This window comes from Trachinotus anak, unplaced genomic scaffold, assembly GCF_046630095.1.
Source record: "Trachinotus anak isolate AG129_WGS33_773 ecotype Australia unplaced genomic scaffold, CSIRO_AGI_Tana_v1 ptg000005l, whole genome shotgun sequence".
NCBI classification, from domain to species: Eukaryota; Metazoa; Chordata; class Actinopteri; order Carangiformes; family Carangidae; genus Trachinotus; species Trachinotus anak.
In genome coordinates, this window is record NW_027273856.1 from 16,758,301 (window position 1) to 16,781,941 (window position 23,641).

The window sequence follows — 23,641 nt, forward strand, 5'->3', positions numbered from 1 at the left end:
CGTATTTTTAGAGCCCCATTAGTTGGCTCAATGAAGACGAAAGTGGTGGCGTAGGCAATGCCTCCTACGTCAGCGTGCGGCAGTGGTTTGTGTGTCTGTTCAGGAATTGTGCGTAACAGAATGGGGGAATCCACCCCTCTCTCTCTCTCCCTAACTCTCCTCCATAGTGATGTGAATGGTGATATACACAGGAAGGGAGGGGTGGGGGGTGGGGGGGGGGGGGGTTGATGCAGGGTTGAGCCAGGAGGGAAGGGGTGTGCCATTATAAGAAGCCTCAGAGGAGGCATGTGTTCAGTTGTTAAACCCTTAGCCTAAGGATACGAGCTGAACCACCTAAACTCTCCACAGAAGGAGGACTCTGAGAGCACATCTTCACGTCACGGACACAGGTAAGGAAGCGCTCAAGTGTGACTTTTGTTTTTTCCATGTGAGTGTGAGCCTACCTGTGTGGAGAGATTGTGATGCTGAATGAACAACAGATGAGAAAAGACACTTGTTCATAGTTAATTAGGTAAGGACCTGCTGTCTCTTGTATGCACAAACCAATGGCTAATAGATCCCGAGGGGATACTGTTGTTTAAAGACGACCACTGTTGTCCCTCCTTAATTCCCTTTTTTAACTGAGTCTGTCCTTTCTGCCTTATCTGCCTCCAACTTGTTTGGATTTTGACCTCGGAGGTGAATCTGTAAATAACCCTCCACTCACCTGGAGTAATCTTCTTGTTTTTTTTTGTTTTTTTTTCCATTACTCTGTTTGTCTCCCTGCGGCTCTAAAGCTACCACAGTCACCGTCAGCATCACCCTCATCGCACTTGATAACTACTTAATTAACTAGAGGGAAAGTCCCAGATCGTCCCTGATCATGCTGAGAAAGCAGTTAGTCACTCAGCTGCACTTTCTACCGAGCTGTGTATGACTTCAATCTAACACAGGTAGAAAATATAAAATAATTTATAAACTATTTAGATTAATGAGACTATAAAAGAGTGTGTGTGTATATATATATATATATATATATAGTTTTATTGTATCATACATATATATAATATAGATATAGATATTTAGAGACATTCTTCCAATATTTAAGCTGAATTTGGCAGAAGTCAGTGAATGCCACTCGAAAAGCAGCTTATTTATGGTTTGCCCTTTTGATTGATCATGGACCATCAAATGTCAGATTAAATAAATCACGAGGAAGCTTCAAAGTAACACTGGGAAAAGCTGTTTTTTATTCTTCCTAAAGCAGCTCCTGTGTCGACCCAAACAAGTAGAGAAACAGACTTTGGGGAAGTGAATCGGTTGAACGGCGTTATTATGCTAAGTGTGCGATGATGATTTTAATGATAATGGTAATGAATGTGCATAATCTTTTCCCATTATCAGTAAAGACGATACCCGCGCAGACAGGGGGGGGAAATGGGTGTTTAATGTGCCATTCACAGATAAATGACTTCATGCCGGGGAAGTGTTTTATGAAGAATGGAATATGTTTACAGGATGGAGTCAGATACAGTATTTTGAAGGACTAATGAGTAAGTTAAACAGAGTTAACTTATTAATTGATATGTATTCATTTTGTATTGAAAACACTAACAACATAAAACGAAATCTTTGGTTGTTTCATAATAGGAGAATGTTTGCATTCATACACTGTTTCTATTGAAAATACCTAAAAATAATTATGAACTTGGTCTCTCAATATCTGGTTGTTTTAAGAATAAAAAATAGCTCACACAAGAGTCCGTAAGCATTAATCCAATTTTTGTAAATCTAATTCTTGACTAAAACAGGCTTAATCTGATCAGACCTCATGTTATTGGCAGAGAAAGTCACAATTTCAGTTGCAATTTATTCATTCAGTCTTGTAAAAAACAGGATTCCCTGCCAGAGCATCACATGCATTCTCTCTCTCTAATCAGCTCCAAAAGCTTTTAGGATTTCTGCTGCCTACACTGAGATTGAAGTGATTACACTGTTTACAGGATTTTTTGGCCTCTCTGTCAATATTCATTAAGACTTCTTGTATCATCCTTGTAATCAGAGGATGATTCATGATTTAGTGAGGAGTAAGAATAGCAAAGTTACCAGATAGTCCCCTTATCTGCTACTTCCCTCCCTCCCTCCCTCCTCCCCCATCAGAGCACAAATATTTTGCAGTTCACCACTTTTTCCAGGCTCCACTGTCCTCACATTCATAAAAGTCAGGAGCTCTTGTGCTAGATTGCTTTCCCCTGGCTCCATGTCCAATGGATTCGTGCAGGTGTCAATGCAGCTTAACAGCAACCACATCAAAGATGACACCATGTCAGCAGCCTAACGCTGCAGAATTTCAGCCACTCAGGCTGAGGCCAGTTGGAAGTAACTCTGCAGGACTGAGTGCATCGTTAAGGCCTGTAATAATGTCTGTATTGTGTTAAACCCTTTGTTTTCCTATCTCTAATTTGGCTTTGATAATTGATCTTTTTTATGCTTTCTATCAACATTATTGGTGCAGTATAGATGGTTTGGTTTGATTTTGGCATCATGAAACATTTGTATATCAATGCATGTTTCTTCATTTTCTGGTCAAAAAAAAAAAAAAAAAAAATTCCCTCAACAAAGATTCACATGAATGCACTTCATGCTGCAATCTCACCATCCACCCAAAGCACCCTTCTCCCACTGACTCCCACACATCTGACCCTGCACCAGCCCGTGCAGCAGTTTATCAGCCGATGTGTCTGTGCCGCTCCGTTCTCTCTTATTGTGCCATCAACCCATAAGAGCTGCACTCTGAGAATATTATCAGGGGCTATTAACACAGCTTCATGCGGGCTAAATCAGATGATTGTTGGCGCGCCTTCCAATGAGGGGACGTATCTGATGCTGGGGAACGATTGCAGAGGAGATGTCACCCAGCTGATCGTCTCTACCCTCAGGTGCAAATATGTTCCCAATTAAGAGGAACCCTGCAAGTACAATAGTAATGATACGCTCAATTGATCTGATATGAAAGAAACCAACTCTGAATATAAAGAGTATCATATCTCCACTTCGTATTTGTGCTAAATGTGTATCTGTGAGCATTACTGTCTATGCGGGGTATGAGAAAGAAAAAAATGTCTTTCAGTTTATCTTATTTCCACTCAATTTGTGTGCACCGCAGTCTATATTAGATAAGATTTCCTAAAGAATAAAAGCAGTGCAAGATAAAGGAGCATAGTTATCCAGCAGCAGGAGTCGAGATTCTTCCAGCTGATATGGAAATTACAGAGATTAAGACAAAGAGTTGGGATGATAAGGAGAATCTCTATTGCATGTAATCATATATTTTCACACTCTTCTTCATATGCTTGAATTTAACTGCACACACAGCGTCACCACGAGCCTTTACTCTTGGCCTCTTTCCCTTTTTGATCCTCATAATCTATCAATTCTGCTTCTGCGTGACAGTAACTGGACTTGAATGCAGCAGCAGGGCAGGTAATAGGTACAATCAGGAAATCTGGAGCAGCTGTGGCAGACACGTCTAAATCGGATTAAGCACATTCTCTCAGATTAGTCATTTCAGGAACCTTCCTGCGAGGAAGGGCGCAACCGAAAGTGCAATCTTCTCCTGCTCCTGGTCGTCACAACTTTCCACCGAGTCGCACGCAGTTTATCTGTGGCTGCACAGGCTGGATTTACTCTGCAGTGAAGGGGGATGATCCTGTGGCTGTGTGTGTAAATCCTGCACAAACTGAGGGGTTTTTGGGGAGAGTTACTTGTTATCTGTGTTTTGACAGGAGGACAGTGGTCATATTTGGTGTAGATTTCAGTGGTATTGCTTGATTCTTGTGATTTTCTTTGTCGCTTCTGTGTGAGTCTGGAGATGGACCAGGGCAAGAAACTGAAAGCGAACAAAGATTGATAAATGATTGATTGTTAAAGTAATTTATCAGGCACTTTTGGTTTCTCAGATATGGGGACCAGGTCCTTTTCTTTGTTTTATCTCTTATATCACTGTAAATGGTCTGTCTTTAGGTTTTGGGCTGTGTTTTCTGTCATTTTATAGACTAAATAATTAATCATTTATATAAAAAAATAATCAAAGTGGTGAAAAAAACCTGTTTTACACAGCTCAAGTTAATAGCACACACTGGTTGCAGATGGCAGGAACATTATTTGCATCATAGCATGTAACCAGAACTTGTACTCATTACAGCTTTAGAGGCAGAATAACCAAAAAGAAATTCAGAGTTGCAGGCAATCAGTGACCTTTGAGAGATACAGTTTCTGTGGCTGGTCTGATGAGTCACCACATAATATGTAGCATGGAGCCTGATTTAGAAGATTAAATGGTTTAAGCATGGTCACTCCAGCATAACACATTTAAGGTTAACAGCCCTCTGCAGTGTTGATGCTGGTAATAAGAGTAATAACTGCAGTGATGAAAATCTGTCATTGTATCACCTGTTCTTACTTTTATAACTGTCCATCTGTCCGCACAACCTTCGAATTTCCAAACCACCTGTTCTGTTCAGGGACCTGAGGAGCCAGAGCCAATCCCAGCGTACACTGGGTAAGAGGTAGGCACAGGTTGAAGGTCATCTGTGCAGCAGGTTATTATGACCAGTATTTACATTTTGTTGTTAGGTGACATCTAGTGGTCGTCGTAATTGTGAAGCTAAGGGAAAGGTGCGGCGACAAAGTCCACGTCAGGAGAGTGGCAGTTTATGTTGTTTCTATCATCCACGATTGTTACAAAGACAAAGTTAACCACACTGTTATAACTGTAACCATGACAACAAAGATCGTGTTGAGGAAGTACTTACTTTAACCCAAATCACCATATTTGTAGTTTTTATTTTTTGTGTAGTTTTTGTGCTTAAACTAAGGTCCGGTACGGCTGCTGCTGTAGAGGCAGGAGACACGCCTATGGGTCGTATCAGATGGTTGAAAAAAAACACCTAAATGGTTGTTTTTAACATAACCAAAAGTAATGTATTATTTGACTGCACATGAATCCTAAGATGTTGAAAGATGTGGTTCAGCTGTGAGCTTAACACAAACTCAATGTTCCAGGTTAATGATTGTAAGGTTAACTGTGGCCAACATCGTCGTCTTTCTCCTTAACTTCAACCACATGTTGCCACACAGTGTACTCGATGGAGTTTTCTCAGTTGACACTGAACAGATCCTGGTAAGAATCACACTGATACTGATTTCTTCTTAAAGGGCCACATTCAGACTTTTTTTTTTTTTATTTCATCAGAATAAATGGTCAGTATATATATATATATATATATATATATATATATATATATATATATATATATATATATATATATATATATATATAATACTTTGGTTTTATTTGTTTCTAACATTTAACCCTAACCCAACAACTATGTCTTACCAGAAACAAATGTCCCCATTATTCTGGATATTCAACAGTATAGGCACTGCACCAAAGGTTTTTTGATATGACATCTTACAGTGCAGTGGTTGGAGCATGTCTAGTCCAAATTTCATCATATATGAGTCATAGTTTGAAATATCTGGGCAACTGCATCTCAGGGGGATTCTGGGGTAGTGAGTAGTGAGTTTTTACTGTGAATACTTCCTCCCAAAGAAATAGTCCCTTTGAAAACAGATGTTAGTGTGTTCTGTACAATGCAACATGTGGGTAAAAGTCAACAGTGACTTAAAGGGCGTCTTGTCTTGCGTTTGTCAATGTGGACTTCTTCTGTCTTAAACCAAGAACACAATGTTCTCCTAAGAAAATAGGCCTTTTTTTACCTGGGTGAACAAGCCCTTTAAGAGTACAGACGCTGACTGATTTCATACTGTTCCCGGTCGTCCAGAGAAATGTATCAGAACCAGTTTTGATTGGATATTATGAGACCCGTCTTTGTCTTTCTTCACTGTGCATTCTCACACTAAACCGCTCTTTATTGGCCCATTTTCTCAGATCAACGCATTTTGAACAAGCAATTCCAGAGTGTAAGGTGATAAAACACTCATGAATCTCCTCAGGTTATAAAGAATTAATCAAGTACCATTAATGGTCCATGAGATATATAATAGGCAGAATAGGAATTTTAATCATTTTTTTCCCCCCTACAAAGTGACCATGTCTCCATGTCATCCATCGCTGGTGACTCCTGGCTCCAGGTTGCTCTTAATGAAGGGGAGTTAAGCTCTACTCACTGCTGGAAGAGTCTGGAAACCTCTGAAATATGTCACTGAAGATAAAAGATCTCAGCCATAATTCACGGATGTGGGGAGGGGGGAGGGAGAAATATTGGGGGATGAGTGGAGGAAGAAAGGGAGTGTTGAGGCGAGAAAAGAGCAACAGGAACAGGAAAGTGGATGCTAAAGAGAGAGCAAGAGAGGCAACTGAGGGAAATAGACAGAGAGAGACCTTTAGGTTATCGCTGCATTAGCAGACTCCTTTGTGCTTTTCTTCTTCATGCAGACGACTAATGGATGAGATAGAGTGAGTCAGAGCTTTGTCAAAGACGAGCACAGAGCTTTTCTTCTCCCCCCACTCGCATTCATGACACCTTAGCCCCCCTTTCCACCCTTCATTAAAGCCGCTAATGCTAATTTATCCTGCCATTAGCTTCATTAATACACTTCACTTTGCAACTTTGTGAGGGCTCCTCAAATTCCGCTCTCATCCGTTCATTTGTTCGCTTTCGCTAGAATAACAAAAAGGTCTCTTTTTTTCTGGACTATACATAAAGTCTTTTCATGAAAATGCAAGACGCACACTTGTGTTATGTATATTTTCTTGGTACTCTTTCCATGACTTAGAAAAACAACGCCCTCCCCCGAGTACCTAAAAACATTATTATCTCACATTTGAGATAAACAAAGAAAATGCTGCACATAAAAATTTATAAAGAACTTCTAAAAAGAGAATAAAGCCAAAAGATCCTCCAAACGTTTTCAACAAAAAGAAAAAAATTGATTACTTTCTCATTTCTGATGCCCCTACCACTCCTTACAATATTCATATGGTCCTTGGAGGGACAGGGAACAGGTGGAACATTACCCCAGATTTTCCTGCTCTTATTCATTTCAAGCTCTGACAAGAAATGTACTCAGAACACAAAACCAAAAACATGAGACAAGTGGTCCTTTCATGAATGCTCTGATTGCTTCCTGTTTGATTCAAAGGGAAAAATATTCCCTCTTGAAAACACTTTCATGGTCTTAGTTAACTCTAATGGAAGCACAAAAAAGTATATTTGTTTTGGGAAAAAGTGGATAAAAGCATTCATTTGTGCAAGATGGAAAGACTGATGTTAAAGTAGAGGGGCCTTTTTTATAGTCCATTTTCTTTTTGCTTTTATGCCAGTATTCATTTAGAAGGGCAAGGTTGTTTATATTTATAAATGGTGGAGATCTATTTTCAAACGCACCTCTTCCTGTAATGAGTTCCCAGGCTCCTGGATGAATTGCCCTGGGGGACAGCGTAGAGCACAGGGTACGTCCCTCCCCAGTGATGACAATTTCGTCTGCATACGCTACATCATACATCAGGCCCCTGCACCCGGTCGACTGCCTGCTCTGTCACATAGATTATGCAAATGATATGAAACGTTAAAGAGAAAAGTCCACAAATTCATATTGGCAAGGTTTACTGAAATGGACCTTTGGCAATATCAAGACCATGAACTGAATCATTACTGAGATAGAGCAGAGAGAGGAGTGTGTATGTTCATGGCTCAAAGTGTCACACAGATTCAATTTGAAGTTAGTGAGATATGGAAAAGCTGCGACTCTCACTGGTCCTTAGTTGTGAGGAGGTCCTCTCCTGCCAGGGAAAGTGTGATAGTAAAAAGTCAGCTATTACAGACTACTGATTACCCTCATCCTCAATCTTGAGTGTAAAACTACTTTTTATGTATAAATTCATGATGTTTTTTGAGTCATCCATAACTATATGAATGTATTTCCATTATTTTAGGACTTTCTATTACAATTGACCATTTCACACCAACTTATTAGCAACATTTGAACATTTTCACATAAAGAATATGGTTTCTAACCTTTGTAAGACCTTCAACCTCGTTTTAGGTGCCAAAACTCTCATGAGTTCATACAAACTTGTCAAGTTCTCATGGGATATTGAGTAAGGCTACTATTTTATTCTGCTGCCAATAGCATTGAGAGAGCTCCTAGTAGACTGCACTATACAACTGATGACATTTACAAAGGATTGCATTTGGTTTTTACAGACTGCCTGTATGCATCGTAGTGGACATGGATGTCAGTTAAAAATTCTATCCATTAGTCGCTGAGACAAACAGCAATGTCAACCTCACCGTGGCAGGAGTGAGGGGATCACCACAGACATTAGGATTAATCATCTGGGAACCATCAGTTCCTGTACTAAATTCCATGGAAATCCATCCCATCCCATATGAAAGTATTTCAGTCTGGATCAAAGTGGTGGACTGACACCATCAAACTGGATGGATGGACTGATCCTCATCAAAAGATGAGAAAACCTTACAGTGATGACTGAATATTCTTTATTTGTGGTTTCAAGAATCAAAGTCTTCTCACCACTTGACTTTAAGGAGCTATATGTAAGTTTTTGCTATTGCTGTTTAACCGACATTAGCATTAACAGTTGTTTATTTACCAGTCTAGAAGAAATGTTGCAGCTTCAGCATCAAACTTTAGTTCTTTACTCACCAAGACCTGTCTCCTCCAGTTGGTTTGAGTCTAGTTTCCCTCAAGTCAACTCTTCTTCAACACAACAGTCTAATTAAAGTGAATAAATAAATGCAACTTAACTCACTATGGAAATGTGGTAACAGTCAGGTCAAAATTTCCTGGATAAACTGAAAGGCTTTTTTGTAGGCGAACCTGGATGTTAGCATCACCCTGGTTCCCTTGACAAAGGACAATGTGATTTACATTGGCTTTTGAATTACTGCAGGATAATCTTCACAAATGAGCACCACATTATGATTTTGAAGCCTAAATACAATCGCCAAAAGTAAAAAGCTAATTTTAGGCCATAAACAAACTACCCCACGGTCACATCAGAATCAGAATCAGAATCAGAATCAGAATCAGAATCAGTTTTATTGCCAAGTATGTTTTCACATACAAGGAATTTTTTCTGGTGATTGGTGCAATTGATCAGCAACAGTGGGGCTCTCTAGCCTTGTTGATGAGGCTAATAGCAGATGGGAAGAAGCTATTTTTGTGGCGAGAGGTTTTGGTCCTGAAGGACCGCAGCCTCCTGCCAGAGGGGAGTGTCTCAAAGAGTTTGTGTCCAGGGTGGGAGGAGTCAGCTACAATCTTCCCTGCACGCCTCAGAGTCCTTGAGGTGTACAGGTCCTGGAGGGATGGAAGATTGCAGCCAATCACCTTCTCAGCAGAGTGGATGATACGCTGCAGTCTGTTATTGTCCCTCTCCGTGGCAGCAGCGTACCAGATGGTGATGGAGGAGGTGAGGATGGACTCAGTGATGGAGGTGTAGAAGTTCACCATCATAGTCCTTGGCAGGTTGAACTTCTCCAACTGCCTCAGGAAATACATCCTCTGCTGAGCTTTTTTGATGAGGGAGCTGATGTTTAGCTCCCATTTGAGATCCTGTGTGATGGTGGTTCCCAAGAAGCGAAAATGCTCCACGGTAGCCACGGGGGAGTCACACAGGGAGATGGGGGTGGGTGGGGCTGGGCTCTTCCTGAAGTCCACTATCATTTCCACTGTCTTCAGAGCGTTTAGCTCTAGGTTGTTCTGCCTGCACCAGGTCACCAGACGGTCAGTCTCCCACCTGTAGGCAGACTCATCGCCATCAGAGATGAGTCCAATGAGAGTGGTGTCGTCTGCAAACTTCAGGAGCTTGACAGACTGATGGCTGGAGGTGCAGGTGTTGGTGTACAGGGAGAAGAGCAGAGGAGAAAGAACGCAGCCTTGCGGGGATCCAGTGCTGATGGTCTGGGAGTCAGACACGTGCTTTCCTAGCTTCACGTGCTGCCTCCTGTCAGACAGGAAGTCGGTGATCCACCTGCAGGTGGAGTCAGGCACGCTCAGCTGGGATAGCTTGTCCTGCAGCAGAACCGGGATGATGGTGTTGAAGGCAGAGCTGAAGTCCACAAACAGGATCCTGGCATAGGTCCCTGAGGAGTCCAGGTGCTGGAGGATGAAGTGGAGAGCCATGTTGACGGCGTCGTCTACAGACCTGTTGGCTCTGTAGGCGAACTGCAGGGGGTCCAGGAGTGGGTCAGTGATGGGACAGGACAAGGCGCTCAAATGATTTCATGACCACAGAGGTCAGGGCAATGGGTCTGTAGTCATTTAGTCCTGTGGGCCTTGGTTTTGATGACATGACTTAAATGTCACCACCACTAAACTTCCAATTTGTAGTTTGATTTCGCTCTTACCTCTTATACAAAAGCCTTTCCTCTTACAAAGTAGTGATGTGATGATGAAATTATGGCTGGGGTATTTTCTGACCTATTACAAGTTGTAGAATAAAACGTGTAAATGTCTTGAGCTTGCATCAACCACACACCTATAGAAAAAACACTAAAAATACAGCCTTATGAGGATATAGATGCTGGCTGATACTGGCACTTATTGTTTATCTAAAGGCTTAAATCACAATATTTTCAAAGGAACATCTGAATGTGTCAAAGTGGACAAATGGACGCCCATTGTCTGAATATAAAGCTCTGAAAAAACAACATAGAACAATTTTGTTCATTAATAACAGTGTTGACAAAAAGCTGGCAGTGGCTCTAAATGCCTGTTTATATTAATACACTGTGGGTAAATATTATTAATGTGTGAAAGCCACATCTTTGTAGTACTGGAACATATTCAGGGCCTTCGCCATCACTTACATTCTCCTGGTTTACCCATTTGTTCAACTTACTCTGTAAAGGCCACTTAAGGGAGAACATAACAATATCAAATGGGCTTAGTCAGCAGGCTAGCAAATGATTATTGCACAAAACATCTCAGCAAGGCAAACAAACAGGTCCCTCTAATGATTTCCCATAAAGCCATTTATAAATTTCTAAATGGGCCAGTCACACACGACCTGGCTCATATGCTATTGACTATGAGTGGTAAAGCTGTAAAGCAGGAATGGTCATGCTGTGCTAGTTTTTACAGATTTATTTAGTTTTACTTCAGTGCACCCATCAATACGACACCCACTCAATGTGTTTTCAAAGATCTTCATTCACTGTCATCAATACGATGTCCTTACTGTGGGATTATTGTGTTGTCACAACCTGTGACTTCTGCCACTCGTCTCTGTCTTCACCGAACCTGTGAAAACATTGAGCGTCAATTCCTTTTGGACCAGATGTGTCAATGAGACACTGAAAGCATTTTTCATCTGTGATGTTGCATAATATCGTATGCGCCAGCTCTTATCATTGTAAATGCAGATTCATGTACAAATGAACCATCTTTTATCCAACTTTCTTCTGGCCTACTCATTCTCCAGTTTTGCTGTTACTGTAGAAAGGGGCTTTTCAAAGCTGGTCCACATCAGCATTATGGCATCTGTTTCTGAAACCAGTAATGTGGTGTCATTTTAATTCAGAACTGATATTCATTATACAGTACTTTTTGAACAGCGCCTACTGTGCTATTGATTGCTATTGATATCGTATAATGTAGTTGTATTACTTATTATCATTTATATTTCTAAACATGTTCACAATCCAAAAGGAATAAAAAAAGTTTCAAAGTAAAGGCTCACACTGAAGTTAAAAACACTTCTATAATAAATATCCATAAACAGTTAATTACAATAAGATGTACTTGTAATTAACTATTATGTTCAGCAACCATTACAGTGATTTTTTGTTTTTTTTGGTTTTTTAAGTTATAATTTTTGGCCATCCATTTTATGCCTTTATTAGTTGACAGAATAGTGGAGAGTGACAGGAGTCAAACTGGGGACTCGCCTGCGTGGAGCTTTGGCTTGGGTCACCCTCACAACAGTGAAAATGTATATGTTTGTAAATTATATGATCTGTAGGCTGCCTGCACAGTGTATGTACAAAAAGGCAATGCTTTGTTTTATTGGCCCCATTATTTCCCTATAATGTCTGGAAATGAATGCTCCATTTAAATTCAAGTGAATATTCAATCATTATTCATTAGTTATTAGAGACTTTACTGTATTTTCCGTATGTTGAAGTGTAGATACTTTACAGTTTCTTACTCAGCTGACTTGTGCACTGTCTAAAACACTCTATGTTACACTAATGATTATATGGAGTTAATTGTTTGAAGTGTACTTGCTGAACTCTGTTGTTTTTCCTTTAATTAGCAACAACTTCCATAGTTTTTCTCCAGGGACTGTCCTATGATTTTAACTATCATTTCCTTTCTATGAAATTATGGAAAGCGTTACCCAAGGGGGGCCTGGACTAGAACCTCTACGTAGGTTCCTGCGTCAGCTCCTGAAAGCAAGTCATTTATGAGAAGAAGAGTAAGAAAGAAAAGAATCCCTAAACCAGACTGAAGCCTTGAGACCGTTAAAGCTCATGAAATTAATTATTTGGTTACCGTGAATCAGAATAACTATGCTGGTGCTTAATCTGTGAAGTCACTGGGGAAGGGTCCAGGGTACTGTAGATGTGTTAGGTCAAGTTTAGTTGTGGTACTCTTTAAAGCTGCTATAATCAAAATGTTATTATATGGACATATTGTTGTATTAATAATAATACCTGAAGGTGTAACTCTTAGTGAATTGACAGGGAATTTACTAAAATCTGCAGCTCCCCTCAGCTGCGTGCAGCGTTTTAGTGTCTTTCTGCTAAATGTTTTGGATTTACAACATTTTGGTTCATCTTCACCACTCTCATCACAGAGGCAGCATGTGTTTACACTACCTGCCCAGCAACACACAGCAGACACACACAGTCAGCAGCTAGCAGCTGAACATAGCGGAGCGTTTAGCTGGTTAGGAGGCAGATATTTCCCTCAGGAGGTGGGCAGCTACTCAAACTAAAAGAAGAGCGAATCTTGGACTTTGATTTGTTTGGTGGACAGAAACACGACTCCAAATGAATGCTAATATTGTTCTGTATCGGATGGATGTGTAAATTAGCTGCTCCCAAGTGGGGAAAAAAATCAGTTAATTCAATTTTAAGTGACTCAAGTGGTGAGGGATGAATCAATAGTTGTTAATAAAAAAAGAAACAACTTCCTAATTTCTCATAATTTAGTGAGCAAGAGATAAAGCAAACAAGTACGAGGCTACATCTCGGCTTTGTCTTGGTTCATTAACCTGCAGAAGCTGCTGCAAATGTTTCTGGTGTGGCAGCAGAAGCAATCTATGATGTTCTGAGTGGCTGTTTTTTCTTTGTTATCTCTGTGTTATTGGATGATACAGTGGTGGGTGTTAGGATAGATGGGGGTCAGAGAGTTGAGGTCAGACAACTAACTCTGAGCACCTGGTTCACAAATTTGCAGCCAGAGCCAGAGGCACCAGGATCCTCTGGAGTTTATTCATCCCTCCTGTTATCTTCCTGTAGCTCACACACACATCTCCTTTGTCATATCTGCACAATGTCAGCTGTTACAATCCAAACATTTCTTCACCTCAACTCTCTTATCTAGTCGGAGTTGACATGTTTTATTCCAGTGTTGACACTAATGCCTGTCCTTCTTCCTACTTACGTTTCTTATTTTTTTCTCCTATTTCTATCTAAAATTGTTGCTTGAGGGTTCTTGCAGCCACAGACCACGACCCATGTTGTGGTTTAAAGCTAATCTCTCCTATCACAGATCAATACTCAGAAATTTCTAACCCGTGCTGTATGATTTCATCAATGATCCAACCCTGCAGCTTAGAGTGGCTGCTTCCTGCCCACTGGAAAATACCCATTTTCTCATTTATTGCCTCAGGTTGTGCTCTCTCTCCATCCCACCTACATTGTCCATCTCCTGATGTTGGCTGAACACTCTCCCACCACCAACGCATTGACTGACCGCCTAAATCCAGCTAATCATCCTTATAAATCGGAACTGACGCAATGTTTCTGTTACTCTATCTGCTTTCTCCCTGTAGACTGGACCCAGATCCCACAGGCTTTATTTCCCAGATTCTCCCGCTGTTGAACACTGACTCCTGTTTTCTACCTGCTGGGCTCCTGTTTGTCCCTGCCTGTCTGGGTGTGCTGAGCGATGAAGATCCCTCTGTGGTGCCTGGTGGTGCTGCTGGCGTGTCTCTTCACCCCTGGACGCAGTGACTGCCAGGGGGAGTGTGTGGCCTGCAGTCTGCTCGTGCAGCAGCAGCAACAGCTGCAGCAAGCCTTCAACACCATGGTGAGTGTGTGTGCGTGTCACTGTTTGTCATTGTGAGTCTGTGCTGACAAAAGCTTCCGCTAAATGCCTTGTCAATGCTCCAGTGTGTGTGTCAGTGTGGGCACAGCTGCAACAAACCTCAACACCCTTATAAAGGTGTGTTTGCGATTGTTAATGCAGAGGTCGACAGTAGTGTGATCACTGTGTATTTCTCATGCTATAAATCTTATTTCAAAGACTTCCCCCAAAGCATATACAAATAATTTATTTTGGGGTCATCATGGTGGTCTATGCATACCAAGTAAAACCTAATCTGTGTGCCTCTCCAGTTCAGTTGTGTCCAAAAGTCTGAAACCCCATTGAAAATCTCTAATATTTTAATGTAAACCTTGAAATAGCTTGAGATTGAGAAAGACTGAGGAGTCGGAAATATTTAAAAGCTAAAAAGTTATGTAAATGTAAATTGAAGAAGAAATATTTAAGATTCTGCACCATTTCCTGATCAGCAATCAGATTTAAGCAAATTTGAACACTGACCGATTTAACTCCTTTGTACAAAAGGTCAGATTTCCTTGAGTTGTATCCCAACCATTGAAGCATGAGTTCAGGAGACACTCAGGTGCATCTGATCTACTCATCAGAGGCTCATTCGAGTTACCACACCATTAGAAGATCAATACATCAAGATTAGTTCCCTGAGAGATAGAAAAGCAACTTCATCACGGATAAAGAAAGTGGTAAGTAAAGAACGCAAGACTCCAATCAGCAAAAGAACAGTCAGAAGAAGGCTGTATTATGGTCGCAGAGGAGAGTTTCTAAAGCATCTCTCTGGAGGGGAAACAGGGCCAAAGGGCTGTGTTTTGTCTACCCTGGAGCTCTGCGGACACGTTAGATACCGAACTGACTACACCCTGACCAGGGAGAAGCACCACTCCATTCTCCAGAGACATGTTACACCTTCTAATTTGTGTCGTTAACTTCAGGAAGGACCTTCCTGAAGATCAAAGAATGCCAAGGAATCCTGACTGTTATGGACGTCCCTCCACAGTGACCTGACCTCAACCCCTCTAAACATTTACAAGGGAATTTTAAGATTGAGAACGCCCTGCACTCTGGGACAATCAAAAGAAGCTCTTTGGTACATTGTCAGATCATGCTGGGTTAATATGGGTCACCAGGTTTTACATAAACTTGTGGAGTCAACGCCAGCTGGCGTGCATCTGTCAAAAGGGGGACAAAACATGTAATAAGACATTCTGAAATTCACGTACATTTTTCAAAGATTCAACTTTTCACTCTAATTGTTAAAGCTGAAATTATCATTGGTAATGAAAACATAGTATTACAGTAGTAGTATTAAACTTCAAAAACAGGAGAGGAAGGACAAAAAGGATATAATAATAAAATATAAAGACAAAAACAAAGACAAAACAAGATGCAGACCCTTTTCCACTGGAATAAAAATGAATAAGACATTTTGAATAAAGCCACATAAGGATTATACAGTTTATATGTGGGAAACTTTAAGCTCTGATGGGCCCTGGTAGTAGTACTAAACAAGTCACTGTGGTACTAGCAGACTTATAAAGTACATGATAACATTTTTGTGTGGTTGTACAGTGGTAATTTGAGATGATGTTCACCGTCTTAATTTAGCTAATTAGCAAGCTACCATTTTTACAGCTACCAACTTTTACAGATTTTTGGTCATAAACCAAAGGACAAGTTAAAATTTTGGCCAGTTGATGGCACCAGAGGAAAAGTCAGGAGATTGGCCAAGATTTTAAAAATAATCTGTAAAGAGGAAGAAAAAGGTCTCCATTACATTTTATGTAAACCCTTCTTGTAGATGTTGAGACATTTTACTAAAAAGAAAAAATATGAATCTCATAATGGCACTCGAGGAAAAATCCGGAGGTCACGAAAGTCAACACACTTCGTTCTCTGGGGAGTTTAACGACAGTCCATCTAATTGTGTTATTTTCAGTTGATCAAAGTGGTAGATCTAGAGCCATACGGCTCGCTTGACTATAGAATCACATTTAACAAATGATGATAGTCATTTCTTATCCAAAGTGACTATAGCCATACCAAACAACAGCTTGATTATGATCGCAGCCAATACTTGCTTGTTGCTGGCGGAAGGGGAATTTCCTTATCATGTCATTATTGTCAGAAGCAAATCTGAATATTTATCTTTTGAGAATTGACTTTAATAATGACATAACATGGAGCAAGAAAACAAATTAGTAAGTTAGACCTGTTAAACAGTGGTTATAAGAAACATTTTACAGAGCATCTGATCAGTGAGGAAACAAACATAAATACAAAGATGTTTTGTCTGAGTTCTTCAGCAGTTGGTATTTAGGACACATATGGTTTCACCTGGAGAGAAGTGTCATTGTCTCTGCCTCACATTGTAGGGAGATGATCTGTATGTGTAAGTATCCGCAGCACTTGTGCAATGCTTCGTGACCAACGTGCGATACCAGCCTCTGCACTGAGAGAATGCGATTGCTCTCTGAACGCAAGCTAGAACTTCAGCGCAGCACACAATCTCATTTCCAAACAGCCCAAGACACATCAGCGGGTAAAAATAGTCTGTGGGCGTCCATGAATAACTATAGGACGGCTAATTTAGCTGATAATGATGCAGAGAAAGACAGCTGGGACCTTTTGGAAGTTGTAATAGAACTATGTAATTGACTGCTGTTCAGTATCACCAGCCCAGGCTTACATCGGTGACTGACACATTTTATCAGCTCCTCATTGTGTTCGCCGCCTTCCCATTGAGCCACAGATGGAATCCACTGAGCAATTCCATTGTTTCCAGCCCAGACTGAAGGAGTCTGTGTGTGAGGCCGCCGGTGTTTGTTATAATGTCAGGACCCATTGATTTATTCATTCCGGAGCGACACACCTGTGCATGCATCCACACACACACACACACACACATACACATAAAACAGTGACCGTCCTCTGACTGCATTCATTGCATAATGCTATTCTTAAGGGTAAATCAGAGCTTTTGTTTACACTTGTGCTAATTATCTGTACTGTGGCCATTGTCTTCTGTAGATTTGTGATTCTGTAGCACTGGGCCATGTGTGTGAGGGTGAGATAGTAAGCAGGGTTTGAGCTTGTTTTTGAGTGTATAATCTCATTCACCCTCCATGTCTCGCCCCTTTCTATGACGGCCAGCTTCTGCCTTCCGGCGTGGTCAGATAACACGTCATATTACTCGTTCTTTTCGAGCGTACCCTGGCCTTAAGGTTAGGGCTGGCAAACCTTGACAGTTCAGCTGGTTCCCAACATGCTGCATCTTCGTCTTCATTTTGGGTTGTTCTTCATGTGTGGGCTGCAGTTAATCAACGCAATCACCAGACAAAAACATCCATGTTGGAAATACTGTATTTCAACATTTTTTTTCAACATTTTCAAAATTTCCTTTCTACAACATCTGTGCACATCAGCTACATTAACGAAAGTTTACGGTTACAGCAATTGATTGGTATTATGGTACTAAGGTTAAGGTATGGTTAACAGCAGTGAGTTTGATTCCAGTGGTGGCTTTTACCTCCATAGATTCATCCACCTAAATTTGTGCCTGTAAGTGAGAACTTTTGAAGTCAAGTCAATTTTTATTTATGTTGTCAAATCGCAGTAGAGGTTGTCTCAAGGCACTTTTTAGACAGAGCAAGTCTAGGTTGTACTCTTTATAATATTGAATACAGAGATCCAACAGTTCCCACCGTGAGCAAGCACTTGACGACAGTGGCGAGGAAAAACTTTCAAGAGGCAGAAACCTTGAGCAGCACCGGTCACAGAGAAAGAGAGAGAGAGAGAGAGAGCAGGGGGAAGGACAATGATTATAATAAAAACTTTTCTTCCCCTCAAGCTAATTCAGACATTAATGTTGTATTTAAGGACAAACCCTGACCTACCTCGTCTATAAAAATAAATCCTTTGAGGCAACATGACTCTCAAGGTTTTTTTTATTCTTTTTTTTATCCTTTTTGTCCTCACAACCATATAAATACACGACTGCGTGCACCACACACACACACACACACACACACACCTCCTCTCACTCATAAACTCCTTTAGATTGCTCCATTGATCTGACGTGGAGAATCCCCTGGTGCGCTCACTTCATTTACGATGGATAATTAATTTCCGTTGATAGATTCACAGCGGAACTCCCTCTTCTCTCATTCCTTTCATGTGAGCAGGTTTTCCGATAACAATGCAATTTATCTAATTTGAGCGAGATTTGACGAGTAAATGAGATTTGCATCTTACCTCAAACTAAAATTTAACTCAGAGGGCCCTGGAGTTTAAGAAGGGGAGAAAGGAGATACATGGATGCATGAGTCTCTGTATAGTGGCATACTCCATCAAATATGATAAAAAATCACAACTGAAAAAGAGGCTTTATTGTTATCAAAAATGCACTTAAACTTCTAATATGTCCTCACCTCCACACTGGTAAAGTTGTGGTTCTTCCATGAGTGTTCAGGCGTGGAGCCAAACTGTCAGGTGTGATGATAATAAGACAGGAAGGTCATTAAAACTGTGCAGCAAGTCAATGATTCAGCACTGACAAAGTTCATTCTGTATAAAAAAAGTTCAATTCCGAAACTATATATATAATTTTAAGAGCAAAAACATCATTACCTGAAGTTAAAGAGGCAATCAGGAAAAAATGTCATCATTTTGTCAGCAAAGGACATAATTTCACTGCTGTCCTTCAAACTGATTTGTAATTTCTTCCAGTTTTGTGCTGTCAATCATTTTTGCAGAAGTAGATGTCACATTTATCAAATGATGGACACATTGGCACATAACTTTCCATATACGCTGAGCACAGCAGTCTCATTAATTGCATTCCCAAAATGAAATACTGACCGTGGGGCAATGTATCAATGATTAATATTAAACAGGCACTGAAGTTCAAGATGCAAAGATCACTTGTTAGATATATTCTTGTCGTGGGTGACTCAGTTGTTTCCCATTGTGTTATTAGCTTTTTTACCCTCACTGCTAAGTGAGTAGGTGGGCAAAAGTATCTTTAAAGTTGGATCATTATTTTTTATACAAGTCAAGGTCAAATGACTTTATGTTCCCCGCCAAATTTAGATTCCCTCTCACTGCTGCTAGCTACCTCACTTACAACTGTAGCACACAGCTATTTTCAGTAAAATCCTGTATGCTACCTGCCCTGCAACATACAGCAAACAGAGTTAGCAGTTAGCTGCTAAACACTGGAGAATATAAGGATATAACATAGATTAGACTTATATTCATCAGGTTGACAGACATACGACTCTAAATGAACGCCAATGCTAATGTTCTGTGCCTGTTGGATGTATAAAACAGACTTGGCTAACAGGTTAGCCAAGTCTGTTTTATAAGGCCATAACCTGTCAAATGTGTCATGTATATCTTGTTGTAGTGTTCTGCCATAAAAACTGATCAATGCAGCTTTAAGCATCTACAATATAATCAACTAAGAAACAAATATTTCAATAAAGCTAATGTGGCTGCAACTGTTAGCATTAGTATTTTTAGTGGTTAAACCTAAAAACTAGTGATCAAATCTGAGGGACAATTAACTGATCAGCGGTATATGGTAATCTAAAAAGTATACAACACTATAATTAAGATATTTATGGGATTAAGGGATATTTCAGTTTCCTATCAAAAACAGTATAATGCACATTCCCCTAAAGCAGGGGTCTCCGACAGGTGGCTAACCCAAAAGCATCCACAGGTTCAGAGAATAGTACAAACAGCACAACTTCACTCGGTCAATCTACTCCAAATGCAACGAAATCAAGTACACAGACAGACGCACCCCTTCAACACCTATTTGTCATGTGTCAGTCAAATGAGTTACGCTGTCAAGTTTGTTTACATCAGATGTGCTGTCGGCAACATGCAGTCACAGCAACTCCTCTGGTTAACAGAACAGATAGAAACTAAACTCATATGTTGCTTTAGATGATGTGAGTTAAGCCGTGAGATTCAACTTGAGCTCCATTTTTTTTAGCACAATTGTTTACATTCTGAAAAATTAAATGTACTGAATGAGCTATTTTAAGTTCCTGTTATGTACTATTGGATGTACTCACAATGGTCACGGGATCACTAGATTTTTGGATGTTTCATGACATTGGTGTTTTCATGTCTGTGTTCAGGTTTGACTGAATCATGACTCAGATTTTTGACACATAATTGACACTGATGTGAGTTTTAGATGTTCCTGGTACAAAATGTGTGTTTTGGATCTTGCTATTTGATGCCCTGTTAAATTATCTTATTTATCTGGTTTGATTTGAGTTTTCAATTTGGTTGTTTTGATCTAACATGTGAATAAATGTAACCAGTAATACAAGATATAAGTGGCTCTCAGCCCCTTTTATTTTGTCAAAGTGGCTCTGAGAGTGAAAAAGGTTGGAGACCCCTGCTCTAAAATATCAGTGTTGGGTGTTTGCTTTTTGCAGTGTGCTTTCTGTCTGGTTAACTGCATCATGACTCTTTTGGGGACTCTGTCGTGGATTTATGCTTTGAAGAAATCAAAAATTATGCAAACATCACTCAGTTGGAGTGCTTGTCATTGCCATTGCCACCATGGCCACCATGCATCTCCCTAGGCCTTTATTGTGTTATTGTGCTGGGGTTAATGTGTCAGTGTCTTCCATTGTGTGACCATAATGAGATATTGGACCCAATACAGTCAAATTAAACACCACACGGCTCAGTAGGTTAAGAGCAGGTAAATCTATGGATAAGGTCGTCAATTACCTTTCACTTCTTAAACCTGCCACTTAAAACTATCTACCAATGCCACAGCTAGAAGCTGTGTGAACACTTTGACCATAATTCTGAATTTCGGATCATGCTTCAGATTAGTGAATTAGTCAAATGGATCCTCATGTGCACTACATTAACACGTTGCTCTTTCTCCTCTGTCTGCAGGTGTGTTTGCTGGAGTGTGAGGGTCACGTCTCCTCCTCGCTCACATGGGAGGTGTGTAAACGTGCTGTCAAACTGTCGCACCATCCTATGTTTCCTGAGGGAGGTGCTCTGCTCAAGAGAACAGGAAAGGAGCTGGAGCTGACCTCTCTTGACCTGAACTCTGACAGTGAGCTGCTGCAGTCTGCAGCCGCAGAGCGTTTCCAGGAGGGGGATCGGGATGAGACACCACTCGAGCAGCGCAGCGTCCAGTATGACTCATCACTGCTGGAATCCTCTGAGGAGGGGGAGGGCCTGCAGGGCCTGGATCTCAGTCTGGTTGATGAGGAGATGAAGCCGAGGGAGGAGAGGGATGTGGAGAGTGACAACCAGCTAGGAGGGGATGAAGGTGACACCCCAGAGTCCGTCACCTTATCCAAACGCTTTGGTGGCTTTCAGAGAGGGCGCCATGGGTACAGGAAGCTCATTGGCTCACCCATGAGGCCCTTACAAAAGCGCTACGGTGGCTTCATAGGCGTCCGGAAATCTGCCCGCAAATGGAACAGTCAGAAACGGGTGAACCAGCTGCTCAGGCAGTACCTGGGCATGAGGAGCAGCCGCAGCGGCAGGCTCAACAACATCCCCGTGACTCGGGTTTGGAGGCAAAACAAACTGTAACGTGTTTCTGTTGCTCACAAAGTATCCTGCCCCAGTTACCTCAACCAATCAATCATGTTTTCAGCAGCTCACGCCAGTTTGAACTGTGACGTCTTCATGGTCATCAGAAGAACAGACTCCGCCATCTCGCTGCACCTCTCTTCGTGTCTCTAAGTAACAAGGAATGTTTTGACCGTGATGTCCTTCTTATTAAGCATATTTACATGCCATTCTGTGAAATAAAAGAATTAGAGAAGTGCAATTGAATATATTTTTGTGTGTTGGTATAATAAAAGGGTCCAAATGAGATTGGAAAAGTGGTTCACTGCAAGGTTTTTCAGACCTGAGGGTGGGACGTTTAAAAATCATGTTGACTGCACTTTCATGCATGTGTGGACAGTTTGTCTTATGAGAGCAAGAACTGATGTCCAGCTCTCGTGAAATGAACTTATATTTCAATATATAGGCTTCCCCTTTTAAAATCTGGGACTAAACAAATCGTGTTCGACAGGTCTGTAACTGCTAAGCTTCCCACATGTCTGAGCAGACGCAAACAGCTGAAACAAATTGGAAATGGACCAGCACTGTGCTTTTAAGATACATACTGTTTATTACTGGTATAAGAATCCCATTTTCTGCTTAAGGCACTTAATTAATTAAACACAAAGGATGTAAAATTGGTTTTCTGGACTCAAACTCACAGACGCTCCTCAAAAAAAACAAAAAGCCATGTTACTATTGCTTCATTCTGAGTATTGACACAAAAAATGTCTTTTTCCTGTCTATTGCATTCTGATTTTGGCCATTAAGTGGAATTTATTAATGTAAACCTTGCAAGTGATGAGTTTCTCTTGAGGCGATGAGCCGCAGGTTGGCAGGCTTCCTTGGGCTCCTTTCAGTGGAACAATACTGTCCTCTAGTGTTGGAGGAATAAACATGTTGCCCTTGGATACTGACTTGGGATCAGTTTTGTCATATCCTCTGTGATATTTAATATAAATCCAAGGACTGACTCCCCATTTAAGAAATTAGGGTGAAATTAGAAATTAGCATAAGATAGCAAATGGCTGATGTGGCTGATACTTAACTTACCTGTCCATCACATTAAGATCTAAACCTTATGTATCACTTTTTAAAAAAGCATTATTCATTTTTTCTTTGGACCCTTCCCTTAAAAAATCTATCTAATTAAAATAATAGAAATATATATTATTAGAATTCAGTATTGATAGAAGAATGAAAGCATTAAAACTGTAAGGGAATTAAGTACATCCAATTTAAAGTGAAAGTTTTTATCTTTTGTAATGTGAAATTTTCCCATATGAAACTGAATTTACAGACAGTTTTGTTTCTAGAGGAATTTCAATCAAATTCTTTAGATGTGATTGGCTCGCTCAAAGGTGGGTGTGGCTTAGCGGCTATGGCGATACAGAGCCTAGTATGATGTTGCTCTGCTAGCTACCCACTAGCTAAAGCAGTATTATCGTATTGTTGGGATTGGCTAGCCACTTAACTGGATAAATTTATGTAACTGCTCACTCTAGCTATCAGTGCTCATATTAGAAGTGGAATCATATATTGCCTTTTTTTTTGACAACACAATATTAAATATAACTGCTACTTTACTTTTGAATAAAGAGCCTCTGAAAAACTGTCACTGAATGAATAAAGTAGGCACAGACAATTCTGACCTCCCTTCCCCTGAAATAATTTTCATACAGTCCCTAACTTACCCTGTAATTATGGAAATGAGGGAAAC

The 23,641-nt window shown here is 40.5% G+C and overlaps 2 protein-coding genes across 2 annotated transcripts in view; both read left to right on the forward strand.

Moving 5' to 3' along the window:
• Positions 1-23,641, forward strand: part of elp3 (elongator acetyltransferase complex subunit 3) — a 127,841-nt gene that overhangs the window by 41,022 nt on the left and 63,178 nt on the right. The gene's annotated exons all lie outside the window — the stretch shown is intronic.
• pnocb (prepronociceptin b) lies at positions 268-22,189 on the forward strand. The gene is made up of 3 exons (XM_071478586.1): positions 268-389; positions 14,033-14,289; positions 21,250-22,189. The coding sequence occupies exons 2-3, from the start codon at positions 14,149-14,151 to the stop codon at positions 21,901-21,903; spliced, it is 795 nt and encodes a 264-aa protein (XP_071334687.1). The 5' UTR covers positions 268-389; positions 14,033-14,148; the 3' UTR covers positions 21,904-22,189.

Excerpts from the sequence above, each read along its gene's own strand:
- pnocb (XM_071478586.1), top strand. The coding sequence starts at position 14,149 with ATGAAGATCCCTCTGTGGTGCCTGGTGGTGCTGCTGGCGTGTCTCTTC. Across the intron at positions 14,290-21,249 it reads AGCAAGCCTTCAACACCATG|GTGTGTTTGCTGGAGTGTGA; the intron begins GTGAGTGTGTGT and ends CTCTGTCTGCAG.